The sequence below is a fragment of the Alexandromys fortis genome, unplaced genomic scaffold (genome assembly GCF_014885135.2).
Source record: "Alexandromys fortis isolate MF-2015 unplaced genomic scaffold, M_Fortis_MF-2015_v1.1 scaffold_16, whole genome shotgun sequence".
In the NCBI taxonomy this organism is placed as follows: Eukaryota; Metazoa; Chordata; class Mammalia; order Rodentia; family Cricetidae; genus Alexandromys; species Alexandromys fortis.
Genome location: NW_026067893.1, coordinates 1,904,320 through 1,928,349, shown reverse-complemented (window position 1 = coordinate 1,928,349; position 24,030 = coordinate 1,904,320). Strand labels below are relative to the sequence as shown.

At 43.7% G+C, this 24,030-nt stretch overlaps 1 protein-coding gene across 1 annotated transcript in view; it reads right to left on the bottom strand.

The window, feature by feature from the left end:
* The window catches only part of Shtn1 (shootin 1), a 98,942-nt gene that overhangs the window by 62,846 nt on the left and 12,066 nt on the right, over positions 1 to 24,030 (bottom strand). Inside the window, exons 2-4 of the mRNA XM_050149154.1 lie at positions 20,331 to 20,383; positions 11,315 to 11,375; positions 1,797 to 1,891 (exon numbers count right to left, since the gene is read on the bottom strand). Of these exons, the coding sequence (XP_050005111.1) occupies positions 1,797 to 1,891; positions 11,315 to 11,375; positions 20,331 to 20,383 (209 nt within the window). The remainder of the gene's footprint in view (positions 1 to 1,796; positions 1,892 to 11,314; positions 11,376 to 20,330; positions 20,384 to 24,030) is intronic.

Genomic DNA, 24,030 nt, shown 5'->3' with positions numbered 1-24,030 from the left:
AAAGTGACAGAGGGAAATGCTGTAATGCTCAAAGTTGACCCCTGGGTTACAGACACATGTGCACAGGCATACCTGCACCCACACGTGTACACACACACACATATACACACATACCTATATAAGCATATACACAGACATCATCACATTGACACATATGCAAACACACAGAATACAAAAGGGATAAAATAATGTTTAAAGAAGGCTATGTTTGGACCAACAATTTCAGAGCATCTTGAAGAAGTTACACCGTAAATGTTGTAACCTCTGTCCACCTTGTCACCCAGAAGGGATGACCAGAGAGCAGAGCTAGCCTGCTCAGAGTCTCATATGCCCCAAATGATGCACCTAGAAATGAGACAAGTGTGCTCATGCTGACCCGAAGCCATTGCTTTCCATACGCCCTGCCAGTCCTAAGAGGCAGGGGTATACTCATCTGGATGTATGTAACACAGAGACACCCTTGGGCATGGAGAAGATTCGGGGAAATCAACCTCGTCCAAATACACTGTGTCTCTGCTCATCCCAGAAGCAGTACAGGAATGAAAAGAGCACCCAGGATCAGGGACTGAAGTGCTAGGGAGATTGAAAGCAATGTAAGCGTGCCCATTCTATCCGTGTTTCAAAGCAGCGACCCGTAATGCTATGCATGCATTAGACCAGTACCAGGAAAGAAGTTGCACAGGGAGATTCATGGTCCTCGTTACACTCTGATTCAGTATCTTATGAATCCTAGTACAGGTCACTATGCAAACAACTAAGCAGATACCGTTAGCAAGCACACTGCTAATGCATACAAATTAGATACATTTATTTATTTATTTATCTATCGGTAGCAGGATTTCAGTCACATCCAAAGTATTTCTTCGGAGGTGAGTGGTATGGGAGTGGGGGGTGGGGGACACAACCAGCATCACTAATGAAATTTGGTTGGAAATTGCTGTAATCCATTTTCTGATGGACGCTTTTTACCCAAAATACATAAGACAGAGATAAAAACATTCTTTAATAATAATGTAATTCTGATGAGACAGAATATAGAAAATTACACACTTGGTAAAATCATCAGCCAGAGGCAATCAGTGGCGCAATGGAGGTCACCTTCCACATGCCCTCCCTCTGCTTTCACAAATAACCACCTGAAATGGAAGGCTCAGGCTGACTCTCTCATCAGACTCCAGCAGAAAATGCCCAGAGCTGTGTGTGCAGCACCAGGTCCGTGCAGCAGTGTAACCACACGGCTAGGCGGTGGGAAAGGCTAGCCTAGCAGTCTGCCCCATGGACTGCTCCTCCCAGGTCAGATGGGCACAGTGCTGAGAACACACACACACACACACAAAACACACACACACATACACACAAGCACCCCTCCACATAAACACACAACACACACGTACCCATACACACACGCACACACACATACAAAACACACACAAGCACCCCACACACAAACACACACACAACACACATACAAGCACCCCCACACACAACACACACAAGCACCCACCCACACTACAGACACAAACATCCGCACACAGACACACACACAAGCACACACATAAAACATACACTCACAAGCACCCACATACACACAACACATACACAAACACACACAGAGTCTGCTTTTATAATCAGAAAAGGGCTTCTATGCAGGCAGATGCTTACAGAATCATGCTGCAGGATCTGGGACTTTACGCCTCCCTCTCAGAGCACATGAGTGGGCAGAGAATTAGAAACAGAGCAGGAGAGACCAGCTCGTTAGAAGACCAACAAGCGCAACTCTGGCCTACACAGCTCACCTTTGTTGCCAAGGCTTCAGCACTCTCCCGACACGTCTTCTCTATCTCAAGATGGTTCTGCATGAAATTCACTTCCTCTATGACCATGTGAGAAACTAGGAATGAAGAGGAAAAAGAGGCTCAGCATTCAAAGATTAGTCAACTATTCCAGAAGCCCACACACTGCCCCATGACCAAGAATGCTTCAATTCTTCCCAAAGCTAGACCTTTGGCCATGATTAAAAGTTCCTCAGAAGCCGCCTTTGACTAAATCTCATCTAATGTATGTATGTAGAAAGAAAAACACACAAAGTACAAACTTCAACTATTACATACGTAAAATTTTATAAGACTTTGTCTCTAAAAGACAGACATCTGAATGTCTGTCTCTCTCATCTGTGTGTATATATGTGTATATGCACACGTGTGCATACATGCCTGTACACATGCATGTGAAAGCCACAGGCCAATTTTAGGATTCATTCCTCAAACGTTATCCACCCTGTTTTCATAAAGCAGGGTGTGCAGGGTGTCCCACTGGCCTGGGGCTTGCTGATTGAGTGAGGTTCTCTGGCTGGTGAATGGAGGGGAGATCCTTGTCGCTGTCTCCCCAGCGGTGAGATTACAGGCACATACCACCACACCTGGCTTTTTGTGGGGTGCTGGAGATCAAACGTGGGTCCTCGTGCTTGCCCAGCAAGCGTGTTACCTTGATTGAGCTGGCTCTCCTGCCCCTAAAGTGTTTGTTTCTTATGCTGCTGTTTCCATGGCAATAAACATATACTCAAGTAAACAAAAGAAGCTCCCATAAATAAAAAGTGACACTAGGGTAGCTTTTGATCAGTCTAGACATAACTTGTGGGTCTAATATGAAAAATGAGCTGCTTAGTAACGTGGATGACTAGCTAAGTGTTGTGATGTTCATCTTCAATAATGACAAAAACTACAGGTCAGAAAAGTGTAGTGCCAACACTTATCAGTCATGTGATGAGAAAACAGGTACTTATAAATTTTTTTATCGCAAAATAAAGTACCATTAGGAGAAGAAGAAAAATCAAATTTTACTTGGTATTTTGCCAACACTTGAAATTTATTTTAATCTTTAGATTTTTTGGGTTGCTGCTTTATGCAAATTGAGATTTAAAGGCATGTTAATTCAGACCTGGAATGATATTTTGAATATTAAGCAAGAAAAAAGATGTGAATTTTCCCACCCACATTTCTAGTCAGAAGAAAAAAAAAATCTCAGAATCTCAACCCTAACTCTACATATGTAGACTGACTTCCATTTGTTTGGCATAAGGAGAAAAAAAAATTAAAGGACACCCAAATGTGAAACCCAACAAAGTTAGCAAAGAGCCCTGGGCTCATCTAACACAAAGACAGATTACTTTCGCTTCATTTAAGCTTAATTAACCTGCAATTATGATTAAACTCAGGGGGAAAATTTTTTCTTTCTAAATTAAATACAAAAAAAATGTATTACTTCCTAAGTCTGTCCAAAGTTCTTATTATGTTAATATTCAAATTCATAAAGCAGAACTAAATGGCCAGAAACATCTCTAACCTTGACATTTTTTCAGGGGTAATAATCTGTTGCAAATGCGGGCCAACCAAAAACCACTTAACTAATTAGTAGTTGCAGTCACCGAGAAAAACATGAATCAACACTGTTATTACAAGTGGCACATTTGAGTGGCATCTAATTATGACTTGATGAGCGCGATACTTGCATTATCAACGCGACTACCGCATCCCATCGGGGCCTAAAAGCTGCTGATGGCATTGACTTCGAGAAACTCCCACTCAATGGTGCTGCAGCACCCAACAATCGGCTTGGCAGGGGCCCCCCTCACTAAATGACACGTTAAGCGTAATTACTGGTAGACATTGTAAATAAACAGGATTGGAGGTGAAAATTGTACCAAGTGCATAAGACACAATCTGACACATTGGAAGTGGCAGCCTTAATTGAGAGTTTCTTTGACTGCTCAAGATCATTTCAGCCGCATTTCTCAGAGGACAGTGATTATAACTGTGGAGACAGACGGCATAATGGTGTCAGCATTGCTGACGGAGCAGTGAATTAAATTGTATCTGCTCTGGAGTGAAAGCCGTGATGAGAGGTACAGAGGCCTTAGTGGTCTTATCATTATAACACAATGGTCATGTTGCCATCAACCTTTCTGGCTCCAATTGAAAAGAAATGATTGTGTGTTGAAGCTCCCCCCCCTCACACCACCCCCCCTTGTCCTCTTCTATCTCCTGTCCTGAATAGAACCAATTTCCAGAGAGCTATGAAATCACGCAATAGGTCCTAAAATGCAGCTGCTTGGCATACAAACGGGTCCCCATTAAACTGGAATCACACACAATATGTGTTTATACCAGAGAAACAAATAGAAGCTGAACACGGGCCAAGTTTATTCATACACACAAAGCCCATGTAGCTCTTCATCAATGTAATTGCCTTTTATATTGTAGTTTAAATAATAGGCTCTATTATTTCCTTAAAATCCTAATATTCCTGGCATTTTATCACTATGTTTACAAGGTAGGTTCTTCAAAAAATGTGAAGGAAAGAGAAAAGAAACCTATACAATTTTTACAACATCAAATATTACTTTGAATTTTTTTAGCCTTAACTACTTGACATCTCCTGCCACAATCTGGTATTTCTAGTCTCATAACAAAAACATAAACACTCTGCATTTTTCATAGGAATTTGACTTTTTATTCAATAACATTCTTGCTCATGAAAGTAAGGAAAAAAATCATTCTGCAGTCGAGAGGCTTAGGCCTAGCAAAACATAACAAGGAGGAGCAGCCCGTATTTTCTGAACATTTTGTAAAACGCTGTCCTGTGGTTTACCTTGCTTCTTCAGACACCGGGTACACTCTGTCTGGCGGGGGAGGGGCATCCCTCTCCCAGGGAGGGAAGCAGCAGCACATTTTAAACTGTGCCACAATCTTTAGTTTCAGAAACTCCCCTCAATGCAAACTGATAGCACAGAGATCTGTTTATCAACTGTATCCCTGGTCCAGAGAATATGCAACAAGAGCCATTTATATCTATTAAAGGGAGAGCATCCTTTCCAAATCCAAAATTCAGGCCGCATGACAGAAAACAGAAGTAGTTCTGAAGTATTAATTTCTTTGTCCTTTTGTTTTAATTTTGTTAAATATATGTTTGTGTGAATGCAACCACAGTGCAGTGTGGAGGTCAGAGGACAACCTGCTGCAGTTGGCTCTCTCCTTCTGCCATGGAGGTCCCGGGAATTGAACTCAGGTCATTGGGCTTGGAGGCAGGCACCTTCATCCACTGAGCAATCTGGCCTGGCCTTATTTGCCCTTTTCTAAGAATCCTTTAAAAAAAATCTTTAGCTATTCATTTAATAATTGGAACTTTTCTCTTATCTATGACTACCGGACACTTCACCTACGATATTCCATTTTTGTTTAATACAATGTTTAATAAAGAAAAACTAGACCAGCAGGGACCAGTGATCGACATCTTCAACTCCAGCAGTCAGGAGGCAGATGCAGGCTGATCTCTGAGTTTAGGCCAGCCAGGTCTACACAGTATGTTCCAGGTCAGCTAGGACTACACAGTGAGAGCCTGTCTCAGGAAAAAAAAATAAATAAAAGAAGAAGAAAGAAAAATAAAGAGAAAGATAGATAGGAAAGGGGCCCTAAGACTGTAGTTATGCTTTCGAAGCAAACAAAAATTCATAGTAAGCTATTCATTGTCAGCAAATTTTAAAGCAATACAAAGACTAACACTGGCTTCATTGTATGCACTCAGTCAGGCGAACGTGTGAGCAACAAGGACTTGAGATGGTACCCGCTGGGTTGTGGATACAGGAGGGGCTCATGGTGCTATCTTCTCGTTTTTCTATCACTTTGAAAAATTTCGTAAGAAAAGCCTTTAAGGGCTGGGGATGTAGCTCCATGGATAGAGTGTTTCCTAGCATACAGGAAGTCCTGGATCCCATCTCCAGCATCTTTGGGAAAACAGCACACAATGTAATCCTGTCTCTCGCGGAGTAGAAAGACCAGAAGTTCAAGGTCATTCTCACGTATGAGGAGTTCAAGGCCAGAGTGAGATACATGAGACCTCACCTCAAAAATAAAATGAAACTCAATAAAATTAAGGCTCAGGAACTCACATGTATAACAAAGGTACACTGGCTGTTATTTCTACCATTCTGGTTGAATTAACAAAGTTCATGTCTCTTCATCTATGAGTTCAGAATACTGCACTCTTATATACAGCACTAGAGAACACATCACACTGTAGGGCTTGGGGGTCTACTTAACAAATTCCCTACTTCTACAGAACATGCACTTTATTAGGATTTTATTTGATTTTTTTATAAAGTCCCAGAATTTTCTCTGTAGACCAGACAAGTCTTAGTCATGGCTACGGTCTCGTCTGTGCTGTGAGCGACGGAATTACAGGCATACATCACCACACCCGGCTGTAAAACACGGATTTGGGTTCATGTATGTCTGGTTCTCTTGCACTTTGAACAACACTACCTACACAGTAGACCTTTGGTTTGAAGAGCTGAAGATGGATGCCGGATCTGCTACAGAATTGCTTATCATTTACTGGGCCTGTGTCTAGCCTTGTCCTAGGATGTGTGTTCCCATGAGTTCTCAGAAACATCCCTACAGAGTAGATGCAATCCTGGCATTTTATCTGAGAATACTAGGACCCAGGGGTAAAGTAACCCTTTCCCTGTGCAGCGCTGACTGATAAGGCCCCATCAAACCCATTCTAGGACACTCCAGATTTCCGTGGTCCTTCTAAAACATGTTATAGTTGAGACTGTCAACTCCGAAGATCTTGTTGCTTCAGCAAGTCCTTTCCACAACAGAGCAACCTGCAGGCTCTTTGAAGTACAGGCCCTGAATATACTCTTTTCTTCAGTACCAGATTGTTTAAAAAAGATTTTTGTTGTTGTTGTTGCTACAAGCAGTGGGGCTTTTGCTGTCAATGTTGTTCCATTTTGTTTTGTTTTTAGATGGGATCTCAGACTCACTGTGTAGCCAAAGATGAACTTAAACTTCTGATGCAGCTGCCTCTGCCTCCTAAATGCTGAGGTGATGACAGACCTGCACACCACACCTGATTCGTATAATTTCAGGGATCAAACCCAGGGTCTCCTACAGCTGAGAAACATGCTTGGCTCCCAGACAAGCTCTCACGCGACATGAGAAGAACCAAGGAAGAACCCATGCAGAAAAACATGTGCAGCCTTAAACACAACCCAGGGTCTATCACCACAGCATAAGAAGGGACTTTACTGTGGGCACATGGCTTCCCTCTTTGTGTGGAGAAACTCAGAGACAGGCTAAGGATGAACTGGCAGAGGGCCAAGAACAACATGAAGCCATGACCAGAGTTGTAGTTACCCTAGGAAAGGAAAGCCAAGCCAGGCTGAGGAAGCCTGGGCCCTGGCAGAGCCCTTGCCTGGCATCCTCGGGAGGCAGACCTGGTGGGTAAGCGTGACAGACATTTCAGGGCAGCCAAGCAAACCCGTACAGCTGCAGGAGCTCCACGTTCAGGGATGAGCATCGACCTGGCAGTCTGATGACGTCAGAGGCTGGATGCCATGGCAGCAATTTGAGCACCTATTATATCCCAGCTCACAGGGTGAGCTCTTTCCTTTTTGGTTTTTGTTTTGCTTTGTTTTATTTTGGAGTAGGAGTTTCTCTGTAGCCCTGGTTGTCCTGGAACTTGCTCTGTAGATCAGGCTGTCCTCTGCATCCTTCGTGTTGGTATTAAAGATGTGTGCCATCAGCAGCAGGGATGAGCTCTTTTATGTATATTTTCTTTTCCACTCAAATTTAGTAATTCACCCCAAATTTACTAATGCAGAAACTTGTTCAAGGCCACATGGGCTCATGACCAATAGAGCCCACACTGAAGAAATCAGTAATGGTCTCTTCGAAATCTCAAAGTCTGTTCAAAGCCATGAACTATTTACCTCAAATTCAACTTTTAAAGAAAGAAAATTTTCTTTTGTTTTGAGGTCAGCTCTTGAAATAGAAGGGCTTCAAACTGAACCCAAGGATGACCTTGAATGACCTTGAACTTCCAGTCCCTCTGCCTCCCTGAGGGTAGGGATTACAGGCCTGCAAGACCAAGCCTTGTTTTTACCTGGCCTCAAAGAATAAAACCTACAACTTGGAGCATTCTAGGCAAGCACTTTACCAACAGAGACACATCCTTAGCTCTCCAGAAATAAAACTCTACTATTCCCATTCTCTCTTTAAGACTGAGTAAAGAATTCACATTTAGCTGGGTGGTGGTGGCATGCGCCTCTGATCCCAGTGCTTGGGAAGAAGAGGCGGGAAGATCTCTGTGAGTTCGAGGCCAGTGTGGTCTACAAAGTGAATAGGAGGATAGCCAAGAAACCCTGAGAAACCATGCCTTGAAAAATGGAGGGAAAAAATTAGAAATTGGCTGGGTGATGGCGGTGCACGCCTTTAATCCCAGCACTCAGGAGGCAGAGGCAGGTGAATCTCTGTGAGTACGAGACCAGCCTGGTCTACAAGAGTGAGTTCCAGGACAAGGCTCCAAAGCTATAGAGAAACCCTGTCTCAAAAAACAAACAAACAAACAAAAAACAAAAACGAAAAAAGAGAGAGAGAAAAAATAGAAATCACTTTTTGGGCCAGCAGAATGGCTCAGTAGGTAAAGGAACTTGCCACTAATCGTGATGACCTGAGTTTGATCCTGGAACCCACACGGTCGAGAGAACCGACACCCACAGGTTGACCTCTGACCTCCACATGTGTACACGCACTCACAATTAGTGTACAAACATAATCTTTAGAGAATTCACATTCTGACTTCCTACCATTCGGACTTTAACTAACCAGGCTTAATAAAAGTAAAAATTAAACGCATCTAACAATAGCGACTATTGTGTTAACATTTCAATGCATCCCTTCAGGTCCTAATCTGAGTTGCTCCTAGAACGATCAGCGTCTTCAGAGGAAAAGCCACTTTTGAAGGGACGTGGTAGGTGAAAGCAACGTGGGGGAAGTTGTTTTTGTTCTTGCTGAATACAGGAGGCAAATACCTACCGCCTACCTGTATCAAAACATGCTGTGCAAACTGAAGCCTAAGAAACCTGAGCCAGGCCACTTCACACAGCACACCACTCCGCTATCAATAATTCAAGCACGCTAACTAGCCACAATACCATGGGCTTGCTCTTTCCAAGTGTATTCATTTGGATGCTATCAGCCCCACGTGAGAGAAGGAGAAAATTCAATGCAACTGCCATCCACCCGCTCACAGGAAAGCGGCGTTTCTGCCCTAGTCTCTGGTCTTCCACAGACAGTGATACCCACGAGATTACCCTGTGAGGGTCTTTGTTGTAGCGAGACGATGAGATGAACAGGCTGTTGAACCATTGCATCGGACAGGTGTTTCATTTTTCAGAGGGGTAAAATGTCTTGCTGAGGGCTGACTGTGTTGGTACCTGTCTCCTGACATTGGAGCCTCTGCAGAACAATCTAGAAAGGTCCAGCTTGCAAGGGAGAGGGTTATTTTCTTGCAACGTCTGGTTCTTTGCCCACAACATATTCGCATATGACACTTTGGGATCTGAACATCTATGTCCTGACTTTGTGGATAAATTAACAGATTTATGTCATATAGAAAATAACAGTAAAAATCTGGAAGAAAATTACTATTGCTTCACTGAGGATATAACTCAGTCTGAGTGTTTTCAATCTCTCCCAACTCCAGAAAATGGTAACTGCTCTTGGCACGTTCCTTAACCACTTTACTGAGGTCTAGGTGATGAGTAAGTAGTTTACATAATTAATATACACGACTTGATGAGTGGGGGATAAAAAAATTCTTCACGAAACCATTGTCCCATGGAGGTCATGGACACACTCAATGTCTCCTATAGTCTCCTTCCATAGATTGATAGGAAGTGATTGATTAAGTGCTGGGACTCAAACCTCCTCACACGTGCTAGGCAGGAGCTATACGACCCAACTGCGTCTCCATCCTCTATTTAGAACAATGGAAATAAGATCTCCCCTGATAGAGTACACTTACAAATACGCAATGAAGTTTTGGTAGCTATATGCCCATATCGATATAAATCCCTGGCACAATTCCTTTTCCTTGAACGAACCTATGAAACTAATCGCATTATTGATAGTACTTTAAAAGATAGAAACATTTAGCAGGGCAGTGGTCACATGCCTCTAATCCTAGCACTCGGGAGTCAGAGGCAAGCAGACGAGGCAGCCTGGCCTACGAAGAAAATTCCAGAACAGCCAGGGCTGTTACACAGAGAAACTCTGTCTCGAAACCCCATCCCCTAAAATAGAAATGATGACAAGAGAACAAAGTTATAGCACTTATTACTATATAGATAATGTATTATATGTAATTGCTAATAATGTTTGCACAACGAGCTGCCCAAAAATGTGCAGGGTGCAATAATAGCAAATCACAACACATTCATACACTACACAGGGTAGTTAAAATGATTACAGTTGTGTATATGAATACAAGTATATGACAAATGATATCACAACACATTCATACACTACACAGGGTAGTTAAAATGATTACAGTTGTGTTTATGAATACAAGTATATGACAAATGATATCACAATACATTCATACACTACACAGGGTAGTGAAAATGATTACAGCTGTGTATATGAATACAAGTATATGACAAATGATATCACAACACATTCATACACTACACAGGGTAGTAAAAATGATTACAGTTGTGTGTATGAATACAAGTATATGACAAATGATATCACAATACATTCATACACTACAGAGTAGCGAAAATGATTACAGTTATATATATAAATATAAATACAAGTATATGACAAATGATACCTCAAGCATGCACCAATAAATACTTCTTATAGTTACATTATTCATATTATTTCATGATCCATATAGTATAAACAAAAATGTAATACCATGAAATGACAGACAGCAAATACAGCTGTGGCAAGGGGTGGCCCTTAGAAGGCAGGGAAGGGCAGAGGACTTTACGACGTTTATATACTTGTATGTGTATTATATACTACAGGCTAAAAAAAGACAACAATTAGAACTGACCTGTACTTCTGCTGACACACAAAGACACACTGTTTACTGAAAGAAGGAGGCTATAAAACAGAATCTAAAATATGTACTTTTTATAGAAACACATATTTCATAAAGGCCACACAGGATAGAATACAAAATACTAACTATGGCTTTTCTCAAGGAGTCTAAGTAACAAATGAATTTTGTTTTTCTTTGATTTTTTTTTCCATAGCGAACTTTTCTTACCACAAGCTTAAATTTTTATAAGACATTTATAGATTATTAATACTTATTCCATTGCTTTCACTTTTTTTCCCCAAAATGAGTCTGTTTTTCTCTTGCTGATATGATCAGGACACCTTCAGTCAGCTTGGTCTCAGTCCACTCATACAATCCCCAAAGTCAAGTGATTATTACTCCACTAGAAATGTTTACATACTTTTCTGAAATTCTTCCAGTTTTTTAACAGCTTCATCTCGTTCTTGCCTAATTTTGTCACACTGAAATGAAAAAGAGAAAGAAAGGTTAAATTCACACAATAAAATTTCGCTGTGACCAGGTGAGGAGCAAAAGCAAACTTACATACCACACCAGTACTTTTCCTCCCGCCCACCCTGGACACAGCATCTCTTGGGGGCTGGAGCAACGCTTGCAGCCATTGAGTGCACACCGCTCTTAAGAGCAGAGGACCCGGGCTCAGTCCCCAGCACCCATGCCTTGCAGACCACAAGTGACAAACCCCAGTTCCGGGGTCCTGGTGGCCTCTTCTGGCCTCCTAGGGTACTGTACTAGGATGTACACACACAAAGACATACAAATACATAATTAAAAAATAAAGTGAATTTTAAAAATCTCTCCACAGCCCCAGTGTTGGTACTGCTCACCTAGTAAGAGATGCATGCATGGTACCCAGCTGAGTTTCTAGAACTTTCTATAAGGTAAACAGTCATCACTGCTCATTATCTCCTTGGTAGCAGACCAATGGACTATCCTTGAATTAAAACGGATTCCTCCTTTAAGAGATTACATACGGCCTGCTCCACAAAAGAACCACCAAGCACTGAAAGCCGTCTCAGGGATAGGAGACGGGAGACGGCTCAGCGCTGGGTAAGCCTGAGGATCTGAGTTCAAACACTCAGCATCCATGGAAGAGCTGGGTATGGGAGGATGGAGACATATAGACTGGGAGAGCTGAGGAGTGAGACAGAGCGTGACACCTGGTATTCACGTGCCTGAAATACTACACACACACACATCTGTCTGCAGGGTACATCACACATGCAGCAGGGGCACAGGGCTGAGTCACTAAAGCTGACCATCAGATCCTAGCGGAGCCTTCTCTCCCATAAACGAGTCAATAGACCAAAGATATTCACCAGAAAGAAGGCGGGATGTTTAAGGCTCCCTGTGGGAATCCATCCTCTGTAAAAAGACAACCTGCCCCACCTAGTTCCTAGCTCCAGTTTAACAGATAAACCACACTCGTTGTTGCCAGTTTTTTAGTGTATTAAAAGTTGTCTTCAAGAGCGCTGGATTCTCGAATCCGTTTCTGACACATGAAAGAGCAACAAGAACACACCAACCAGCAACCAGGACACTGCCCGCCAGCTGCTTCTGGAATGTTCCTCTTACTTTCTGTAACTGACTCCTGTTTGCGTTGGACACGCCCCCAAACTCCTCCTAGGCTGCCCACCCCCCTCCAACAATGCACAGTAGAAGACACAAATAGAATCCAAACTTCTCCCAAGACCAGAGGCCTCCAGAGGATCCAGGCGTGATCACCTGGTGCGGCATAGCTGGTGCGCACTTCCTCGTTGACTCTTTGACTCTCTGTCTCACCCTCTGTCTCTTCTGCAAGTACACGGTCCTCTGAAGAAAACTCTTCCTCCCAAGACGGCCTCCAGGGTGATGCTGTAACTTTGAGGCATTTGAATCTCCCGCTGAGCCTCTCAAAATTCCATTTAAAGGCGTATCCAGTTCCCACTTAGGTGCCCAGTTTTCACAGAAACTTGATGAGAATGTAAACAGGGACAGGGTTCAGCACTCTGCCTAGTCACACACCAACCACCACCAAGTCTCCCATTTCCTGGTCAGAAATAACGCGTGGCCTTCACAGGCAGGCCCATTCCAGCTGCCCAGAGGGAAGACTTGATGCCGGTGCTAACTGCTCTTAAGAGCCAGGTAGACACTTTGGTTAATAACAGATCTCAGCCCAAGGTGCGGGGAAGCGATTCTGTAGAGTCCGGCACGCGCTAACCTCTAGTTGCCCACACAGTCACAAGCTGTTTCCCAAGCCCAGCTGCGCTCTCTCGGGGGCTTCGGGTTGCTTCGCTTTCTATTTTCTGCAACCACATTATGATAGAACTGGCAGTCACTGAGTTTACCATCTGCTATGTTGAAAGGCTGAAAGGGTGGGAGGGGTCACGCATACGGCAAGCGCAGCCTACTGATTCCACACCAGAAGTGATCGAACCATGAAGGACGCGCTTGTTTGTACAGCATCATCTCAGGAGAAGGCAGAGGCATCCTGCAACCTTTCTCCCAATGGACCAGCGCAGAGAGATCGCAGGGACACAGGCCCTGCAGCAGCCTTGCATCTCTGTGCCACAGAGACGCCCCCAACCATCCCACCCTCTCCTCTGCCCTGCTCATGCAGCTGTACCATCTGTAAAGGCCGTCTCTTTTTGTGTTGAGAATTGCTCATGAAAACTTGGTAATAGCAACAGATGTTCTTTGGACGACATCACTTAATCAGGAAGCTCGATAATTCTCTGTAGCTCAAGGCTGGAGCTGAACCCGGCTGCCTGAGCGCTGGTTGCTTTAAGCAGACTGAATAATGTCACAGCTTAGACTGAGACGCTGTTTTGACTCTTTAGAGAGTGGTAGATTGACTGGAGGTTGGTTTTGGTGGTTTTGAAAGCCCATTGTATGAGAAGCCCAGGCTGCTTTCCAGATCTCACCATTAAGGCTCATCTCGGCTTGTGAAAGCTCACCTGGCCCGTGAAACCAAATGAGGGTCTGAGAACACTGGCCGGCTGGGTTGCGGCGGAATGTTCTTCAGCATGAACTAGCATCTTCCCTGGTCCCCCATCTACCTACCAGCCAACACTGTCAACATAAATGTCTCTTTATCTGGGATCAGCAGAAGCTCTGAACTGATGTAGAAAATACTTAACAATCAGCTGCGTGTGTGATTTACGCAATAAGAACCTCAACGCTCCAAACTGTGTCTGATTTGCACTAATATTTTATCATCTGGGCACACGTGTGCGAGAGAACTGTCATCTAGTAGAAAGGACAGTTTGAAGCCCGAACATTGTCTCCACACACCTTGGGGACAGAAGACAACAGATGGATAGGCAAACACCTTAACACTGACTGACGTGGAATTCTGAGCAATTATTTCCTGGAACCACTGGGTGTCTCTGCACTGGACAAACCTACATCTAGTGTCAGGCACTATGCCCAACACTGACAGAGACCTGGTGGGGAACACCTAGATTCTGTAGTTTCACGAAACTTAGGATCCCCAAACAAAAACCAACAATGAGAAGAGCAGGGTATAAGGACCAAGGACACGGGCTACAAGACAGGAAGGCTGCAGACTTGTAGAGACAGAAATCGGGCAATTATACTGCCTGCAGGAAGGTTTGGCCCACACCATCTTTTTTAGAAGTTCGTTCCTCTTACATCCCGGTCACACTATTTTAAAATGGAAACGTTTAGCATCAGAACTGGACATCGGAACCGGTGCCTGCTTCAGACTCTTCAGTGGGAAAGCGAGAGGACCGCCAGGTCTGCCATTCCATCTAGGTAAGTCTGGCTTCTCTGGATCCACATGGAACCCCTTTGCTCCATTTCTCCTTTGGAGTTCTTCTTTTCTTCCAATTCAAAGTTCTTTCCCTCCAATTTTCACAGGCGCTAAAGGGGGAGTGGCCGCCCCCACCCAAGCTGTCGTGCAGCAGCCTCCGAAGTCGAAGTATTGTGTGTGAGCTGGAAACACTTGTCATCAGAACTGAGACCCCCGCTCTTTGTTTCTGGATAGATTGCTGTTAATGAGAGACTCATTTTCACTTTCAAACCCTAAGTAATTACTTTTTCTCTGGCACAACCACTTGCCACTCCGTCTCAAAGAAGCCGCATGTATGTGGATGTATTATGCATGAACAGTTATCATAATGGATGCAGATCTTGCTCTTTAGAGTGGCTTCTTTATTGATTTTTTTTTAAAAAATAATATACTTGGGACCTTCACCTCTGAATATTATACGAGAGGATGGAATTGTAACAATAGACAACCGAGCCAAGATGCAAACACTATCATATATCTTGCTTCTTGAAACAAGTCTTGGAAATGTCTGCCTCAATCTCTTTTTATTCATTGTTCCTGGCAGGCTGACAGAACCGTCTGATGCGCGGTGACAGTAGCTCACCCAAACGGTTTCTAATCAGCCACTTAAACATTTCTGCATTTCAAAACTCAGGCTCTGAACATAATATTAAACATAAATACTATTTAGTAGTAGACACTCTTCTATCACACAGATTCCCTTCTCTCTACACATACCGCGCGCGCACATACACACACACACACACACACACACACACACACACACCACCAACCCCCTGAGAAATGTGAATGTCATTCCATTCAAAGCTCCATGAGGCTCACACACACACACGGGAAAGGAAAAGAGAAAAATCAAACCTAATCGGTTATGACAAAGATTTTGAGCAAGTTACAGGAGAAGGTCCTGCGATTGGGGCAGGGTGACTCACACTCAAACATTGGTGGCAACACACGAAGGGAGCACGTTTTGTTTGGCTGATTCCAAAGTACACACACTCATCCAATTTTTGCACGCCCCAAAAACAGATTCGGAAGAGTTTGTTAACACCAATGTGACAGACATGCTCTCTGCCTCTTTTCACACACTGCTCGCTGACGATGCCATTTGGAAAATGGGCAAAAATAATGGAGAGACGAGGCCATTTCATAGTTCCCACTTATTGTCACGCTAAAAGACCAGAAGACACAAATAAACAATCCCAAGGTTTTTATGTTTCCCCAGGACCCACAGCACGTGCCTCTTCTCCTGTTTAATGTTGAGCTAATAATAAATTCTCTTGATGGATGTGACAGGCATAGAGGAATACACAGATGGCTTATCACAATGTAAGAGAGTTAGAGGAGGCTTAGAGATAAACGACATTTAAGTCTGTAATTAAAAGAGTAAGTCTGCACATGGAAAAAGCAGGGGTCAGGTCATTTTGTCTTTTCTTGTCCTACCCAAGCTGTAGAGACTCATACAGCGATGACAATATCTCAGCTACTTGTCAACTGTCTGTGTCCCCTCCCTCATTAGTGGCTTTACTAACAGGTAAAACCTCATCTACTTTCCTTGATGTGGCCAGAAGGCATTCAAGCCAAAGACTTCCCCTCAATTACTTTCCTTAAAAACTCAGACAGATTCTGAGAACCCATGGGCCCACCACTAAATCTTTTATTCCTATTCCTATTCTTTGAGTGCACGGTGACAGAATTTATATATATACACACATATGTGAATTTTTCTAATAAAAGAGTAATTTAATACTTAGATTTCAGTTTTTCAATACAAACTAACTGATGGTATAATGTACTGGGCCTGATAATTTACTGTGCAAATTTCATACATTAACATTAAAAACATGGCTAAAGAGATGTTCAACCAGGAAAGTGCTTGCTGCCCAGATATGAAGACCTGAGTTTTATCCCCCAAACCCAGATTTAAAAAAATAAACAAACCTGGGCATGGTGGCACACACCCATGACTCCAGGGCTGAGGGGGCAGAACCTAGTGGACCCCTGGGGCTTGCTGCCTGGCTAGCCTCGCCTACCTGATGAAGCTGTAAGCCAATGAGAGAACACGCCTCAAACAAAAAATGGACAGCACCAGAGGAAGGACACCCGAGGCTGCCCTCTGACGTCCTCACACATGCGTGTGTCAAGGCCTACTTGCAGTACACATACACACATACATGTACACGCACACACACACATTAAAATAAAATGAGGTTCTTTCTGGAAAGAGTCCATATACTCTCTTAAGTTTACCTGTTTGTAAAGGAGCAGGGAGGGCATAGGATCTGGGTTTAAACCCGGAATCTGTCACTAATCACCTGTAGGTTCTCAGGAAACTCATTGTTCCTCAAGTCCTTATGTTTGCTTGTGCAAAATGAAGCTAACACAGTCTGAACCATTCTGTCATGGAGAGAAGAGGGCACAGAGGTCCCACAGTCATCTCCAAGTGAACAGTCTTTGTTCACCTGCCTCCTCTGCAGAACCTACATCCGTGGGGACATGCAGCAGCCACCAGAAGGTCCTATCCAGAGGGACCAGGTCTGCTGTCTCTTCCCACTGAGGTTTCTGGCCTGGCAACAAGGAAAAATAAACTTGCAGGCACACGGTCAGGAGTAATATCTTGCCATTTTTTTCCCCTCCAATTTTGCCAAATATCCCTACATCGAACCAACTACAACAAAAAGGAATTCTTCCAATGAGTATCCATGACGAGTTTAATTTAACTCCAGGCTGGGACCCCACAGAGGAAAGATGGCTGCCTGTATTTGTTGATGCAGACCCGATAAAGCCCAGGCAGCCAGGCACAAAAAAGTGCTTTCCCAGAAAAACAGTGTCCTCCATTTGCCGCCTCCAGAACTAAAGCTGCTTTTACTCCTTCTATGTCGTATAAAAGGCTTTTATTATATGCTTCTCTCCTTTGTAACACCCCCCACCTTGGGGAAAAATCTGCAGTAATAAGCAAGCCAGTCTTTTAATAGAGGGTAAACAGAGTGGGGTGGACTTAAAACCACTCAGTCTTCTTTGTTTTTCCCAACACACAGCATTCCATATTGCTTTCATTTCTTTTCTTCTCATTCCTGTTAATAGTTATTTTTAAAGAATTAGGACAGAAACAGGTCAATAACGCCTGCAGATGCTGCAAATGCATCAGCCCGTCTTCTGCTCGGAGAAGTAAACAGTTTACTGGGCCCAGGTCATTTCCAGTCCTTCTTTTAGCCCAACCTATAATCCCACGCACACAACAGACAGTTCACTGCAAACCCCACGGAAGAAAGTGGCTCTGAGTTAAACAGCTATGGTGGCGCCAACGGGGAGAGCAGGTGTCCACACAGCCACTTTTTAAAAGGGCATTTCAAGGTCTATAGATACCACGGATTAGAAACAGAAAAGAGAAACAAAACATGCAGGGTGTTCCCTCTTTCTCTGCCACCTGAAGACACACGAGCTTTCTATCTCCCTTCCGATCTTACTTAAACCTGCTTTTCATTTATTCTTACTGTGTGTGTATATGACGTATGTGCGTATGACACATGTGCGTGTACACGCATGAACATGTCAAGTAGAGATCAGAAGACAACCTTTGGGAATCGGTCCCCACCTTCTACCAGAAAATTCAGCGATCAAACTCAGTGAGCCATCCTGCCTGCTCCACCTCATATGTTTAGAGAAAGTCAAACTGTCCTGCAGTGTGAACCCCTCCAACCTGCTTGGCTCTTCCCCTCCCTGTTAGCCCCTTGGACCTCTCCTGGAGCTGGTCTGAGCAAAGGGCAGCACACTGCCAGCCCTAAGCATTCCCCAGGAAGTATGCTTTAAGATCTTGATGTGCCTGAGACCAGGGTCTAAGCACACCCTCTTCACTACCTTACATCCCGGGACATCTGTGTTTGGGAGACTTACGGCGACAGAACTGATAATCTTCTTTTCAAACTATTCTCCATGGCTTTCTTGCCTTAGAAAGATTTACATATCAGCTCCCTTTCTGCATGGATTTTTAAAAATCAACCCCATCTACCATCCCCTCGGGTAGCCTGAGAGAGGAAAGGAAACAAGATTTCAGAGAGCACCGAAGATGAATTTACAAAGGTACAAAGGAGGGGCTGGACAGATAGCACAGTGTTTGAGGGTGCTTGCTGCTCTTACAGAGGACCCAGTTCAGCTCCCAGCACTCACACTGGGTACCTTACAACTACCAGGAAGTCTGCTGGCTTGCTCAGCCTCCTCACAAGCACAAACCCACATACGGACTCACCCATGAATAGAATCAAGAGAAAATAAATATTGTCAAAAACAAGAGAGCCTTATAGATTTAAAACACTGACCTAAAAAGCAAGTATAATTGTATGTGAGCAAAGCCCTTGCCATTACAGCCACCAGCCAATCTATGCCTAGGCAGCTGGCAAACGTAATGACTGAAAAGGTCTAATAAGTGTGTTAAGAGCATAATAAACTAAGTCCAAACAGGCTACAGGCTTTATAACTAGTTATCTGCCTGCTAAGTGTTGTTATTACCCTTGTTCTAAAACTACAGAGATGAGACATCATAATCTCATTCTTAGGTAAAAACCACCTCAGGCTGCTTTATTTATTTCTTTTCTGCCAGGGATACATTTTTAAAAAATATTTTGCCTATCCTATTTGATAAAAGCACCATATTTAGTGGTGGCAAGTTAAAAACGATTACATTTTAAATTTATATATAACTTTCATTTATATTTTAAAACAAATCCATAGTCCGTGTTCTTCTATCCTGTTTTTTGTTTTCTATTAGCCCCTCTATCTTTTTCTTTTTCCCCTAGGCTGACAGGAGGATAAAAACACACACGCACACTCAAGCATGCGTGTGTATGCACATGCACACAAACATTCACAGATCTGCTTGCTTTCCAATACAGGATCTCAGTCTGTAGCCCAGGCTAGCCTCGAACTCATGGTAATCCTCCTGCCTTCGCTTCCCAAGTGCTAGAATTAGTCTTGAAGCTCTCATACGTAGCAAACACTCACAAATCTTAAGTAAACAGTTTTAGAGACAAAAAGGACAGAGATTACAAAAGTAAACAGAATTCTCTTATTTCATAGTTCAAAACAAAACTTTCAGATCCTGTGAAAATATTCAGCATACTTCTCCTGTACAAACACTGGGTGTTTTTCAACTTCTGGTATTATTATCTACCTATCTAGCAGAAGCAAACACAAGTGGTGTACAGAGATGGCTAAATGCCAAAGCCCAGGTCCCTCCGGACCCACCGAGCCAGGGTCCTAGGAGCAAATGTCCCCAGGCTCTGAGTCCATCACCAGTGTCCCCAGTGTGACTACCAGGAGAAAAGGACAATTCCTGAGGACTTGGAAGGCTTAGCCTAGTGCCTTGAGACACATTTAGCCGCGTACTTAATCTCCCAGGGCTGTGCCTACTGTGGCAATGCCTGCTATTCTTTACCATCTGGAGCCCGGAGTTGATATTAGCTTCAACCACACATGCAAGAGAAAAGAAAAGAGAAAAAAAGGGGGGAAAAAACCCCTCTCATTCACATTTAACTGAAATTGGTGGCTGAACAATACATTATGCTGCCTAGGCGTTCAGGCTTGTAAGAAAAGGGAGGGGTACAGTACGAACCTTCTCCTTTGTTTTCTGGTTCTCTGCTCGAAGGTCTTCATAGTCGCCTATTGCTAAAGGGAAAAGAAAAAGAAAGAAAGCGACATTAGAACTCTCAAAAATTCACTGTGGGAAAACCTGTGAACTCAGCTGACCCCCCAACAACTCGCCACTAAGTTCAGCCGAGTGGAGAGACCACCAAAGGGCTTTTGCTTTCCAGTCTCTGCAGACGTGAGCCCACTGCACTGAACTCTCATTCTCCTCCTCTGTGATCTCAGCACCTGCCAGTGAGAGCACCCAGGACCCTGCTGCCCCCCCCAACAGTACCCACCTGGGTGCTAAAATTGGAGGCTCACTTAGAAAGTAAAGTGGGCTTGCACACTCAACACAATGTCATTTGTCTACTTTATTCAGTCCAGAGGTTTGTGGGATGGACATTGGACTGAGAAGATCTGTCTCCAGGCAAAACAGGCAGTGGCCATGCCATGGTCACTAAGGTGGGAGTGCAGACTCCCAGATGTGTGGGGTGCTCATGATGTAACCTGAACCCCCACGTTCACATTTTAGTAAAAACACGATTTTTAGGCCTCCTTGGAGTTGAGTGTATGAAGTTTGTAACAATGACCTAAGGTGACAACGAGGAAGAGCCTCTGAGGCCAGTCTAGTCCACCAGCCACTAGACAGGACTGTCACTGGGAGCTAGGTTATCACGGGGCCGCATGTTCACCTGTGCAAAAATTTTAATTGGGATTTATCTTCTAAGAGTAGCTCAGTTTTTTTTTTTAAAGTTTCCCATTCCCATTAATAATCTGAAGACAGAAATAAAAGCCCGAGGCCAATAACATTAATGGATCCCAGATGGGTGCCAAGCATGGAGACACAAGCCTGTAATTCCAGCCTTAGGAAGATTGAGGCAGGAGGCCCCACCCTGGCCTCAACCACCCTGTGTCAGCCTTCCCTCCCACCTAAAAAGGAACATCCCATAGAACCTGGTCATCGGCTCCAAAAATGTATGTTTCCCAGAAGGGCAAGACTACCCCAGAAACAAGCATCTAAGCGGGAGAGGAACTGAGGTCCTAACTTACAGAAGCCACAGACCCACTGACAAACAGTTCTGGACACACACACAAAGATGGAGTCCTTGCTCAACCAGAAGGAGTTAATAAAGCACAAAGTGAAATCCTCAACACCTGGTCTCCTTATCAACGCCCATCACGCATATTCCAAAAACTGAGCATGAACCAAATCACCCTAGGAGCTAGAAAATCATTGCAATGTGCCCCCTTTAACATAAACAAAACCAAGAGTGATATTTGAGATTTCTAAATACACGTTGACGCTATATGGGTAGTAGACTATGGTCACGGCTCCAAACATCATTATTCTACCTAATACAGCTTCAAAACAGAAAAGATTAAAAAATATTTTATTGACTGACTTTGGCTTAAACTACTTAGCATTTAAATCTGCAGGGCTGGGCAGCTGGCTCCACTCGCCACACAAGTGTGAAGAATGAAGCTCAGGCCCCCAGAACCACTCAAAGATGGGCACAATCCCAGCATTCCTATGGAGAGATGGGAGGCGAAGTCAGGATAATCCTTGGTGGCTTGAGGGATGGCTAGCCTGGCACATACAGTGGACTATAAAAATAAGAGCTGCTGTCTCACATAGGCAGGTGGAGGAACTGACACACAAGGTTATTCTCTGTATACCCCCTTTAGTTTTTCGAGACAGGATTTCCCTGTAGCTCTGTAGACCAGGCTGGCCTCGAACTCAAAGATCCACCCATCTCTGCCTCCCCAGTGCTGGGATTAAAGGCGTGTGCCACCACCCAACCAAGGTCGTTCTCTGACTGTCATTTATGCTTGTATCCATACACATAAACATCATACCCACACACAATTTTTTTTTTACTTAAAATGTTTTAAAGTATCTGTAGATGAAATTTAAAAATCAAAATCAGGGCCAGTGAGATGACCCATAGGGTCTAAGTACTTCCATCAAGTCTGATAACCCGAGTTCAATTCCCGGTATCCACGTGGTGAATGGAGAGAGCCAGCCCCCTACGCTGTCATGTGACTTCCACGTATACACTATGGCGGGTGCAGGCACACACGCACATCAAAATGGATTTTACCACTGCATTATTAGTGACCTACTTTACAGGCATACACATACACAGTAATGGCTTATAAAAGTATACTCTCAAACTGACATTAAGAAATAAGAATTTTTTTTTTCTATTTACAACATCAAATAATGGCTTGGGAAGCTTTTCTAAAACTACTCACACCATGCCTCCATTATAGTGCCGATAGACCAGACAAAACACGGCAAACTCCTAATTGCTGGCTCTTTATTACAAGGCATTAATTAAGAACCCTTCACCTATAATATTTTAATAGAAACCGCAGAAAGCGCACTTTACTTATAGCTACGTACAACTGTAACAGACAACAAAAGCAAGGACGTAAGTAGGGAAAACAGAAGGAGCACAATGACCTTGGTCACAGCCGGGGACTGCAGGGGGGTGGGGCACAAAAGAAAAGAAAAATGTCGATTTCTTTGAAGTTAACAACAACAACAACATTCATGCACACGTACACACAAATGCATACATATGAATATGTGTCATCCTGATACAGGGGTATGGCTATCCACGGCTATGAAGTGGCCTCTATTTTTCAGGAACTTCATTTTTTAAAATTATGGCTATGTATGCAGGGAAGCTCCGGCAGAGGCCAGAAGGGGCCACTGGATCACCTGGAGCAAGATTTAGGGGTGGTTGTGGGTGCTGGAAACCAAACCTCCTCTGTAACAGCAGTGAGGACTCTTAACCTCAGAGCCATCTCTCCAGCTCCCTCAACTACTTCTTTTATGGTAGGTTAAGAGGCTTCACAGAAAGCAGTATTTTACTGCCTCAGAACTAGCTAGCAGTTTGAACATTTAAAGCAAGCGTGCGCAGCTCAAGAGGTTTGGCAATGCTATCCTTTGAAGCAGAGCCTCACACAAATGTGACGGGTTCCTTCCCATAGGAAAGACACAGCTTGGGAAGACTTCACACCTCGGCTTATCAGCTCTATAGACGTCTAATTAAATGAGCACGTATTGGCTGGGAGTCATCTCCCAGAGCCTCAGCTTCCTGGTATGGATTTGGTAGTCTTACCCTGGGAAGTAAAGGAGCTAACGTAGGCTGGTGTTGTCTAGTGTCAGCCATGGTAATTGCTACTTAAGTTGCAAAGCTTGCCAGATCCTGAATAAACACCCAAAGAATGTCCTGGGTTTCAAGGTTACTTTTATTTCTGCCCACCCCCCAAATGGCTGACAAAGCAGGAGACACTATGTCACCAAGCAAAAGCAGGGAAGCAAGCTAAGGCGCTAAAAGCCATTTGTCACAGCAAATCCTGGCAAGGGTGTGGAAGCATGCCTGATACCAGACTTTTAAATCCTTGAAGCTGGCTTGAGCCAGCTGGAGAGCTTGGCAATCATGGAGCACTGGACCCCTCTCCACAGTGGGTGCCTCTGGGGTTGATCTACAGAGTCTAGGGCAGAGTTTGGTCATCTTTACTTTTATTTTTAAAGAAATGAATTCCCTAATGTGTAGTTAGTGTGAGGAACAACCGCTTAACAGTGTAAAATAGATAAAAAGGAGGATCTGGAGAAAACTAGGGGAATATCGGGAAGAGCATGTGTTTAAGAATCACGCTGGTTTTCCATTCTC